We start from the raw sequence: 12,322 nt of genomic DNA on the forward strand, positions 1-12,322 counted from the left end.
GAAAAAAAATATGATCAATTAATTTAAATGTAAATTTAATGAAATAAAAAAGCTTGAGTTTGATTTATCACCAGTTTCAGGCGATTTATCTACTTCCTTCATGTTTTAATTCATCTGTTTTATCCTGTGGAAAACCGGAAAAATACGTTGCAACACAAAATAGAGCGGTAAAAACCGGCTGGACGAAGTTTTCCAGAAATAAGCCGAGTAGTTCTTTTCTAGATACGTTTATTTTTTTTTTAAATTTCAATTAAAGTCAGATGTTCACTACGTACAAATTAATTAATTTAATTTAGTAATCGTACAAATTCCTTCCTGATAGTTTTGTGAGTCTTTTTTGGAATTGTTGTGGTTTTATAGGGACAAAAATAACAATTTAATAAAATAACGATAAAAAGTAAATGATGGAAATAAGTAATAAACATAAAACAACAATACAACAACAATAAAAATAATAATATTAGAATATTCAAACAATTAGTGCCGTTTCGAAGGTAAAGGGGTGATCAAAACAGCGAATCCTTGAAGAAATACCTACTAAAAGGGCCCTGGCAAGTACAGTACAACAGTACCAGAATCTTCTCGAACCCCAAGAAATTCTTTCGCGTATCGTCGCCACACAATGAATCTCATTCAAGTTTGTCGTGGCTATTCAGAATGCCAATGTCTTCGATAGTGTAATTCTCTACGACGCTACCGGAGCTGGTCTTGGGCGGGCTACGCACCGACCGAATATAAAAGAGGCTGAGAGGGCGGTGGTAGTCGACAACTGGCCATGGACCTCGAGACAAGGGTGAAAGCCTACCGTTTCGTGGCCTACTCGGCTGTCACCTTCTCTGTCGTCGCTGTACTATCCGTATGTGTCACATTGCCGATGGTCTACAACTATGTGCATCACGTGAAACGAACCATGCACAATGAGATCAATTTCTGCAAGGTAAATATTTACTGTTTACTAATATTTACCAACTCTTTTTTATCTCTTATTTATAGGGCTCAGCCAAAGACATATGGACAGAAGTTCACAACCTCAAAAATCTACCAACCGCCGCCAATCGTACCGCTCGTCAGGCCGGTTATGGAGACGCGGCTGTCACAGGAGGAGCGCAACAAGCCGGATCATGTGAGGCATGTTGTCTTCCCGGACCACCCGGTCCCGCGGGTACTCCCGGAAAACCTGGCCGCCCAGGAAAACCCGGAGCTCCTGGACTACCAGGAAATCCAGGAAGACCGCCACAGCAACCCTGTGAACCGATCACTCCTCCTCCGTGCAAGCCTTGTCCACAAGGACCACCTGGACCACCAGGACCTCCAGGACTACCAGGAGATGCAGGACCACCGGGACAACCTGGACTACCAGGACAGGATGCACCACCGGGTGAACCTGGACCGAAAGGTCCACCTGGTCCAAACGGAAACCCTGGAGCACCTGGCGCACCAGGAGAACCAGGAATTCCAGCACAATCAGAGCCTCTTATTCCCGGAGAACCAGGTCCACCAGGAGAGCCAGGTCCACAAGGACCACCCGGACCACCTGGACAACCAGGAAGCGATGGAGCACCTGGTCAACCAGGACCCAAAGGTCCGAATGGTCCTGACGGACAACCTGGAGCTGATGGAAATCCAGGAGCACCTGGACCGGCTGGTCCTCCAGGACAACCGGGTGAACGCGGTATTTGTCCGAAGTATTGCGCTATTGATGGAGGTGTCTTCTTCGAAGACGGAACTCGGCGATAATTTTATCACGACGTTCAGGAAACTGATTATGGTATTTTCGATCTTTGAAATAAAGTTTCGACAAATTTTCTTCTCGTGACATATTATGACTTCTGCTTCTAAATCATGATTATCAACACAAAATGTGCGGTGAAAGCACGGTTGGACCATTGAATGATGATTTTATCAAAACTGCACCATTTTTGCGTTCTGTTCCGTGTTTTCGTAAACAATGTTGAGTATTTCTTCGCCGCTTCTTAGTGGATTACTTTTAACAACGCTCAGAAAGATGGATACATTAATATTTTCAATTTGTTTCTCACTGCGCGAACGTCTCTATCATTTAAGGTTCGTCCATAGTCAGCCAGCTTCCTTCGGATTTGCTACTTCGCTGGTAATATCTAAAAAATAGTAGAAATAATAAAGTTAAATAAAAATAGTAGTAGTAATAATAATAGTTAGTAATAAATAAAAAACTAGGTTTTGATCCAAGAAAAACAGAAAAAATAGGTTTTGATCCGATAGAAATGGCACCAGTCCAGTCCTCCATGCGGAACCGAGCTCTCATTGTCGGCGGTGAGAGCATCGGGGATTCCAGTACAGTATAAGTCACTTATTCCCGATGAAGCAGACTTTCCAGGAGCTTTCCAGTTCCTAAGGACCGCTAGGACCTCCTGGAAAACCAGGAAGTGAGTCTATAAGTCTGTGACGTTAGTTCATGGTTGAGCGTTTGTTTAATTATTTTGATCAACTTGTGACCAGAAAAACTCTTTGAAAACGTTTCCTTCTTGGATTAATTTTTGTAGAATCCACTCAAAATATTTTACTTGATTGTGTACTACTTTTTATTACTATTATTAGGGAAAATATTTTACGTTATCGTATCGTAACCGTATCGTATAAATGGTTAGGACATATTACAAGTCTTTGTAGTTTTTAGTACAGTACACGTATAGAAAATGGTTTATGTCTGGTTTCCAATCTCGTTGCGAAAATTACCGATACTACTTTTTTCCAACGCACTGATTCCGCAGACTCGTCGTAAGCGCAATGCAATGGAACGGGGCGATTACGATTTTTTACCTGGAGTGCACCTCGTGGGAAAATATCCGACTACTAAGCAGAACAAGTTATTAAAGAAGAGAAAAAATCTACTATCACGTTCACAAACAACTTTCTTATGTTCTTACGCTGGTTTAATAGGTCTTATGGAACCAATTACCGTAGTAAATTGTTATTGACCAATCCATAATTTACTGTAGTCGAGTGAAAATGTGCCTTGTTGTGTAAAATTCAGGCGAATTTCTACTGAGCTACGTTCCTGTACTTTTTTTTTGTTTTATGGCACACCTACAGGTGTTCTCAATAAATAAATAAATAGATAAAATCACCTGAATGAAGTTGAACTAAGTGAATTCTTAGTGATAGAGAAAATTAGGACCCAGCAATATTTTTTCCACTTAAAAATTTCAAGATTTTTGGGTTCTCTAGGAAATTTTTGGCAAAAGGTGAAAAAATTGCTAAAAAAAGAAATAAAAGAGTTTCTTTTCACTTTTGGAACAAAAAAATGCATCCTTAAGTTGGTTGTAATAATATAATAATAATAATACTAATATATTCTAAACAGAAATCCAAATATCTTGAAAAATCCATGTTGCTGCAACGAAAACACATTGTTATTTGTGGAGAATGTCGACGAATCCACTTTACTTCAACCGGGAAAATTCATCCGAATTTTGAAAATTGAGAGAATTGAAGGATTGGAGGATACTGTATCAACATCTCGAGCAAAATTATCCGGGTCCCATGGCCTTCCGGCCTTCTTGGCAACCGCAAACCATCGGCTAACATAGTCTCAGCCGCTCCGCGTGAAACCGTGAATAATTGAATTATGGTTTGTCGACATATTCCAGTAAGCTCCGGACATGTTTGCATTAGAGTTAGCGCTATATTTGATAGTATTTATTATTTATTCAATAATTTAATAATTTAATTTTTTTAAATTCAATATTTATTATTTATTTATTTGATAATAATATTTTGATACAAATATTTGATAATTCAAATAGATAGTAGATAGATTCGGATAATTAAATAAATAAATAAATAATTGAACGGACACCCACTTGATTTGATGTCCTAAAGAGGAATTTTTTTCGTTGCCACATGCTAAAAAAATTATTTGTTCATCTTTTTTTTTCGAAGTAAACGGCTAATAATAACTTGGCAGTAGAAAAAATGATTTTTCTTGTAACTTTTTAAACTTTTTTACCGGAAGCATTTGGGGGCGTTTTTTTTTTCAATCAAAATAAATAAATAAACTTTATTTTGCCATCTCACATCACATGCATCGCTGGCTCCTTAAAGTGAAACTGGTGCAGATTGGCATCAAATGTGTACTTTAAATAAAGATAAGAGGTGTTGGGGCTGTTTACTGGCTTTTAGGTTGTATTGTGACAAATATTATCAAATAAATATAAATATTAATAGTGTATATTAAAGAAAAATAAGTGTTAAGAACGGTTTATGTCTAAGACTCAGTAGAATGTGGTTCTAGTCGACATTTGGCGTCAGTTCAACGCACGTGATGGCAACTTTGAAAAAGCACCTGAAAAACTGTCGGTCCTAGAAAGAAGAGTGGCAGCTCACGATCACATGGTCGTCGTCTCAGTAGTTTTTTTTGTCCCTCAACAGGGTATTGTTGAGTTTCTTTAGCTGGCGACATTTCAATCATCGTTTTGTAGCATTCCATCGTCCTCGTTCCTCCTCGCTTAGCGACGAACTGGTTCCGTGAAGCTTGCACAGGAAACCTGCCGAGCGGCGGGATACGGTAGAACAAGTTGCAGCAGCTCACACACAAACAAAAACCAAATGAAAAACATGGAAACCTTACGCGATACACTGACACTACGGGGGTTAGGGGTGTCATAGAATTCAGAGGACCTGCAGGAAGGTGTCCGCTTCCGAAGAAAAAGAGGGGGAGACATCAAAAATTGCTTGAATACCTGTTTTTATTATTTTTTATTTCGGATTTTATTTTATTTACTTATTCATTTTATTTTATTTTGTTTTATTCATTTTATTTTATTTATTTATTTTTTATTTTATTTTTACCCGAGATTTTTTTCGTTTTAATTAGTACGTAGCTGAGATTGCGTCTGGCTGCTGGTTGGACGAAAACAAGTGATTTGATGGATTTTCCTTTGCAAAAGAATTTATTTTGAAGATATTTATTTTATTTTACTAAATTATCTAATTTTTTTGATATTTCAAAAGATATTATATTTTTTCACAAATAGCTACAATATGAAGTTAAAAAAAAAGAAACTCTACAGAAATGATGTCGCAGAAATTGTGAGAACAAAGAACTCAAAGTATGTAGCCGGGCGTCTTTCAAGAAAATCCATAGTTGATTTATTTTCGAAAAAAAGAAGAAAAAATGTTTGCTTAGGGTCAAAGTGAAGGGTACATCGCATTCCTATGTGCATACTTTCGTCCTTCCTTCAAATCTTCAATCAAATACGTATCGGCGGATCTTTTCGAGGACTTTCATGTACACACAACTTGTTCTGAACAAAACAGCAGGTAATTATCCGTAATTTTTATTGAAGAGCTGGATGCAGACAACTTTAATGTTATAATTCTAAAGGATAAGGGATAAAGTGACAATCATTACGCTTGCGATGAGCGTTCACTTCAATTCAGGATCGTTTGAGGGTCACTAGCGCCTGTTCAGTCCATACAACGAGGCTTGCGGGGCCGTCCAATGTGTCAAGTCAGTGTTTTTATCTTCTAAACCTTGGTTGGCACCGGGGCGGTTTCGAACCATCGATCGATCGTGCAGCCGCAGTGGAACCTCTTACCGACTGCGCCACATCCTCCCATGATAATATTAGTGTAATTATTTATATAATTAGTGATACACACTGAGCGCGGCATTCAAGATTATTCATTTAATTTATGTGATTGTTTTTTTACATTTATATTTACTTTTTTATTTACACATTTGGTTCGAGATTGGGCCTTATGGTTTTATGTATCATTCAGACCAGAAGATTAGTATTAGTATTTAGTGTATTATTATTATATTATTATTATTGTTATTATTGCAATTAGTATTATTATAATTAGTATTTTATTAGTATTAGTAATATCAGTGAAACGGCTCAGCAACATCTCCATAAATGATTTGGAGATACCACTTGTGAGAGGCACCTTTGAGTTGATTGATACGAATCCTCAATTCTATCTTAATTTTTCTTTTTTTTTTAAAGTTTTTTTTTCTTGTTCCTCATAAAAGCTGTTTGTAGGTAGTTTGATCGTATCTTAGAAGGACAACCTAGGACATGTGTAATGATACATGCCGAAGTTTTTTTTTTCCCCTCAACCGTTTGGATGAGTTGTTTTACAACGTCATCACACAGTTGAAAATATTATCGTAGAAAAAAATTTAACAACTAAAACACTGGTACTTTAAAGGAGTTTAAAGAACTCCAGTACTTTAAGGGGGTTTAAAGACGTCACTGAATTTCTGGATAAGTTTGAACGAGTTCTACCCTCACTTTATGGTTACTTACGCTTCCAGTTTACTATTTTAACTATTTCTATTACCCGGGAAATCAAGGAAATTCTGGAATTTTTTTCTCTGGATCGTTCATAGTACTTCCAGTCTCTGTTGACCATTCGTGCAAACCAATAACATCCAAAAAAATGCTGTTGGCCACAAGACAATTCTCTTTTCCTATGAGAAAACAGGCAAGTTACGGGTCAAAATTACTAATAAACATTGAGCGCGGCATTCAAGATTATTAATTTATTATTATTTATTTTTTATATTTATATTTTTTGTTCTGTTATACACGCTGAGCTCGGCATTCAAGATTATTAATTTATTATTAAGTATTTGTTTCCTATATTTTTATATTTTTATTTCCTTATACACAATGAACGCGGCATTCAAGATTATTAATTTATTATTATGCATTTATTTTTTTTGCATTTATATTTTTTTATTTTATTCAAGCATTTTTTTATTTTTTGCATTTCATTTATGCGTTTTTTACTTATGCATTTTATCCAAGATTGCGAGCTTATGGTTTTATGTATAATTCAGAATAGCAGTACGATGAGATCATGGAAATATTGCAGAAAAATCCAAGCGTACCCAATAATTGTGAGCACGCAATGAATCAATATAAATTAGAAATCTTTTGGACCTTTCAAACCTCACAAGAAAAAAGAATATCAGGAAGAAATTGAGCTGAAAAATTATGAGGCTGAAGAAGAAATAAGCTTAAAGTCCACAGATGTGTTGTTTATTGAATGCAAGTAAAGCCGCCGCTGTTGGGATTTCAGGAGATCTATATCAAATAGTCATATGAAACTTTTGAAAACTTTCAATTCAAATTCACATTTTCGTCGGTTAAAGCAAATGTGATCTACTCATGCTCTCTAGATTAAAAAAAAATCCACCTCTAACATTTCTTTTGATGTCCTACCCTGCTCATTTACGCATATAATGCCAGTAGCGGATGTGGCGCAGTCGGTAGGAGGTCCCGCTGTGGCTGCACGATCGATAGGAGGTTCGAGTCCGCCCTAGTGCACACCAAGCCTTTCATCTCTTCGGAGTCGATAAATTGGTCCCGTACTTGCCTGGGAGGATAAAAATTGTATAGGCCGGTTACACGTTCGTAAACTCCAAACGATTCTGAGGTGAAGTGAAGGTGGTAGTGGGTCTCAAGCGGATTGATTGACGTCACTTTACGACACTTTATCCTTTAGTTTTTACCATGTTATTATGGGTCTGTCAAAATTATTGATCGACTCCGCGCTCGCGGCAAGAATATTTTGAGATTTTTTTTCGGCAATTTTTTCGAGATTGCGAGCTGATGGCTTTACGTATCATGCGTTATGTGTTTTTCACATGTGTTATTTGTCATGTATACAATCTATTTCCAAGTAGTACAAGCACTCCGGTTATTTTTACATGACTAAGCCGTGCACGTCACCTCGGGCCTGTCGTCCTTGAACTTCAAGTGCAATACATTCCTGCACGCTCGATTTAGTAACGTCTGAGCGTAACACTTCTGCTTTCATATCAAGCCACTCAAAAAACAAACAGAACAAAAAAGAAACAAAAAACAAGGAAAATCGTTCTGGATGACGTAGACGTCGTTCCGTGGTCACTCTAAGTACTATCAGGAAGGTCCGTGAGGGAATTCGCTGGAAAGCTAGAACGTTCTGGCCGACGAATACCGCGTGAAATGGAATCTTCTGAGCGGGCACAGCCGTCACATCTTCAAAAAAAAGTCCAACAATAAACATCTAACAGTTCGGAGGTCTGGCTCACAAATGTCGTACAATTTCTCAGGATTGATGTCAGCAGAACTCCACGTATTTCATTATCTTTAGCCAGTGTGAGCCGTGCTGTCCTGACTTCATTTCGTTAGATTACTCAGTCTGGAGTGTGTTTGAGTCAAATGGCTCTGGAAAAGCGCATCGAGGTTTCGAAGAAATCGCTCCAAACGGCTTGGAAACGGCTGGATGTGCCCCTCTTGCGTACCAACATGGACAACATCCTTCTCCGTCTTGACCTACCACCGCAGCTGAAGGAGGGAACTTTGAGTTGTGATCAATAATTTGCTTCCTACGTGAGCGGTGAATGTTATTCTACATCGATATTTTCTATTGTTCTTTCATTTTCGTTTCTATTTTCTGCTATTTTATTCTTCTTTATTCTTTATTATTCTAGTATTATTATTATTTTCTATCTTTTATTTTCTATCATTACTTCATTTTCGTATGCTTCGGTCACTTTATCTGTGAAATGTGTCAATATTTGATTGTATTTTATTGTATTTTGTAATTTTGACGATGCTTCTACATGGGTCCCTGCGCGATTACGCAGACTAGGCAAGTGGGTACCACCAGTGATATTTAAAGACATCACCCCACGAATATGAGTTGGTACGGATTTCAGGTGAAGTATTCGTATACGGGATCGTAGATTATGGAGAGAGGAGTGATCCCGTCCATTTCTTCCTAGTTGCCGTAAAAAACGACCCAGAAGATACGGCTTCGGGCGTTCTGGCGCTCTATTTCCTAAAAGGGGTTCGATTGGAGCGCGCCAGCCTTGTGCACGCACCGCATCTCCCGGGCCGTTTTTTTTACGGCAATTAGGAAGAAATAGACGGAATCACCCCCCTCTCCATAGTTTACTATCCCTTATAAGAATAATCCACCTGAAATCCGTACCACCTCAGATTCGTGGGGTTATGCCTTTTAAAATACAGGATGACGAGTGCTCCGAAATCTTGTAACGAAGCTGATCTGTTCCATTGAGAATCCATTGAGTTAGGAATCCGGAAAGGAATAAAGAAAGACGTGTGTGTATGTGAGTGTCATGGAAATATTTCATGCTGCAATGAGATGAGTCCGGCTCTGAGCTTTACGGACGGCACGGATTTACTTGGGTTGAAGCGGTACATGTCGAAAAAAATTAGAACATTAACAGAACATTTTTTTTCTTCGTTTACGAAGATTTATATCAGCGTTATAAGATATGGTCAAAAAGATTGAAAACAGAAAGAAAAACTGAAAATGTTCTGTTGTATGGCGGCATCAATGACCATTGTAGTGCAGGAATAAAAGAAGTTACACCTATCACCTATTATTATTTTAGAATCCTTTATTTTTTTTCTTTTTATGTGTTTTTTTCAACGTGTTTTCTTTTCAGAACAGTCCAGATTAGCTTGTTTTGGAAAGAAGAGGAAAAAAAATCTCTGTTCTCTGCTTTCAACAAGATTTAGAAACAGTGCTCTTAGTCAAACTATGACACTTTCTATTTGAATTATGACATCATATTTTTATTGAAAAAATGAAACACCCATCCGACTGCAAAACCTGTTCTCCAAAGTTGTGTTGGAATCGAATTGAAATAAAAAGAAATGACTAACGCTTCATACTCCAAGATTTCCCCTTTACCCATTCCCTCAGGCAATGACTAGGCTCCTCCTTTTGTATCCGACAGAATAGATGGAACTTAACTCTTACGGTGGATAACGGTCGATGATCCTGACCACGGATTTGTGTAGTCCGATTCTATGATCCTCACATATTCTGAAAAGTTCGGAACTTTCGAAGAAAGTCTATAAACTCCCTAAAAATCTCTAATCTAGATTTTTTTAGCTCGATTTTTGAATATTTTTCTGGCACATTTGGCGCCAGCTCATATTAGTATGCGTGTTTGAAAAACAGTGCCAGCGGGCAAAAGAACCTGAACTGGCACCCAACGTTGGTGACGAACTGAAGAGATGCAGCAAATACTCACTTCAGAAAGGATTTACGGGGATTTACCGCACAACGGGAAAAAAAAAACAGTTACGTGATTGTGACGGAGGAGTATGCGTGCACCCGAAGGCGAAGTACAAGGTGAAGCCTGGCTTTGATGCCTTTACTTCCCGGTGTTGTGTGTTGCCTGTGAAAGGTTCCTCGAGCCTCCTGCTCCTGCTGATCCATACATTATCTCAATCAGGCAGTTCGAAAACAAGGGATTTACAAGGTGAGGTACGAGTTTCGCTTTTTGGCTGCCTTCCAAATGACGTTTGACGGTTCGCCTGTTTTTCGGCTGCATATTTGTCAGAACTAAATTCAGGAAGCATATTTAAAATCAATCAATAAATAAGTCGGCTCAATTGTTTTGTAATGGTATTTTCAAAGTTTAGTAGTTTTTTTTTCCATACATTATCTCAATGAGGCAGTTCGAAAATGGATTCACAAGGTGAGGTACGAGTTTCGCTTTTTGGCTGCCTTTCATATGGTTTCAGACGGTGAGAAGTACCGTACGACGAGTGCGTGACTCAGAACAAAATCGCCGACAATCAGTGAAAAATCGCTATTTTCTTTGCGGAAGCCAATCACAACATTGTTCAAAAAGGGCAAAGATTTGCAAACAGGTGTTCAATATTTCCATGTGTTTTAATCTCGAAATGATGATGATGATTTCCACTTCCTATTCCCTTCATTTCATTTTCCTTTGTCGAATCAATTCTTTCATTAAAGGCATCACTCCACGAATCTGAGGTGGTGCAGATTTCAGGTGGAGTATTCGTATACGGGATGGGAGACTACGGAGAGGAGGGTGATTCCGTCCATTTCTTCCTAATTGCAGTAAAAAAACGGCCCGGAAGATGCGGCGCCGCACAGGGCTGGCGCGCTCCAATCGAACTCGTTGTAGAAAATAGCGCGCCAAAACGCCTGAAGCCGTAGCTGCACCACCACAGATTCGTGGGGTGATGCCTTTAACATAATGGTAGCCAGCATATGCCGAGATAGTTTTTGAAATTTTATAAAATTTATATTTTTAATAAAATATATAAATAACAATAATAATAAATATATATAAAATATGATATAAAATAATAAAAATTTTATAATCAACGCCGTCTGCTACAGTCGTATTCGCAAAATTCCTTTTAACATTTTTTTCCAAGTTGAGCTTTACAAATAAGATTACTAACTTCGTTAGTGTCTGTTAATTATCAACTCTCAATTTCGAATGCTTGGATTTCCCTGAAAACATGTGGAGTTTGAGAGGTTCGCAACTGTGAGCCATCACAGCCGCTTCCTGTCAGCAGAATTGTTCTCACAAATCCAGACAATGGGTGAGTGCTCGCAGCTCACGGAATGTCTTTCCGCAAAAATACGAGGCCGACGTTTGTAGCTTAGATCTTACTGGGTGTGTAATTGTGCATGGGATAACCTTGTTCACCTTAGCAGTACGGATCGTCGCGCCACCGGCTCTCTCTACATTACGCTTCACCTCCTAAATTCACTTATAACACGTATAGCGTTCTGGATTGAGGGAGTAGATGTCATGAGAGGACTCTTCACTTTCTGGAGTAGGAGAACGACATGTTGATGCGTTTCCGCCACGAAAAGGACTGCGTCAGACCCTACTGACAATGAGTTTGCCGACTTTCTCTTAACTATCCTGACATAGACAAATGTGTTTTTTTCTCTCCTTTTGGTGCACTATCTGTGTATGCGAATAAAGAAATAAATAAATAAATAAATAAATAAATAAATAAGTGTAGTAGTAGCTCTGAAATGAACAAATTATTCGTGATTCCATAAGAATCAAGTGAAACAGATACTTCTGAGATGGTATGTGTACTTTTGTTGAGATATTAGAATTTATTGGGGAAGGAAAAAAAAGTATAATCAATTCCCGTCCAGATCTATTTTTGGCGCGTAACGCCGACGTTCGAACTCTGTCTCATAGGAATCCTCCAAGGATCTCTTCTTTCGGGAATGGCAGCATCGTTGTCCACGAGGATTGGAGCAGCATTCACCTATGACGAGAGACTGAATCAGAAACAGGAGAAACGATAATCGACAGATCTCCTTGGAATCACAAATATCAAATATGTTTGAATGTGTTCGAAACAAATGGTCCTCCTCACCTGCTTTCAGTTTGCTGCAATCGCAACCGAGCACGGCAGCGAGAACAGCGAAGAGAAGAAAAAGTCGAAACACAAAGTGCAACATCCTTAAAGTTATGAAAATCACGGATGATTGGCGACTTTATATAGGGCTTATCAATCAT

General features: G+C 38.3%; 2 protein-coding genes across 2 annotated transcripts; one reads left to right on the forward strand and one right to left on the reverse strand.

Annotated features, from left to right (window-relative positions):
* Window positions 1-775: 775 nt before the first annotated feature.
* RB195_000269 (uncharacterized protein) lies at window positions 776-1,737 on the forward strand (the record flags this gene model as incomplete). The annotated part of the gene is made up of 2 exons (XM_013447156.2): window positions 776-937; window positions 994-1,737. The coding sequence occupies 2 exons, from the start codon at window positions 776-778 to the stop codon at window positions 1,735-1,737; spliced, it is 906 nt and encodes a 301-aa protein (XP_013302610.1).
* Window positions 1,738-11,937: 10,200 nt separating this feature from the next.
* Window positions 11,938-12,264, reverse strand: RB195_000270 (uncharacterized protein; the record flags this gene model as incomplete). Its single annotated transcript, XM_064196515.1, has 2 exons — window positions 11,938-12,068; window positions 12,180-12,264. 2 exons carry the CDS (start codon window positions 12,262-12,264, stop codon window positions 11,938-11,940), a joined length of 216 nt encoding a protein of 71 aa, XP_064052396.1.
* Window positions 12,265-12,322: the final 58 nt, after the last annotated feature.

Source organism: Necator americanus, chromosome IV, assembly GCF_031761385.1.
Source record: "Necator americanus strain Aroian chromosome IV, whole genome shotgun sequence".
NCBI classification, from domain to species: Eukaryota; Metazoa; Nematoda; class Chromadorea; order Rhabditida; family Ancylostomatidae; genus Necator; species Necator americanus.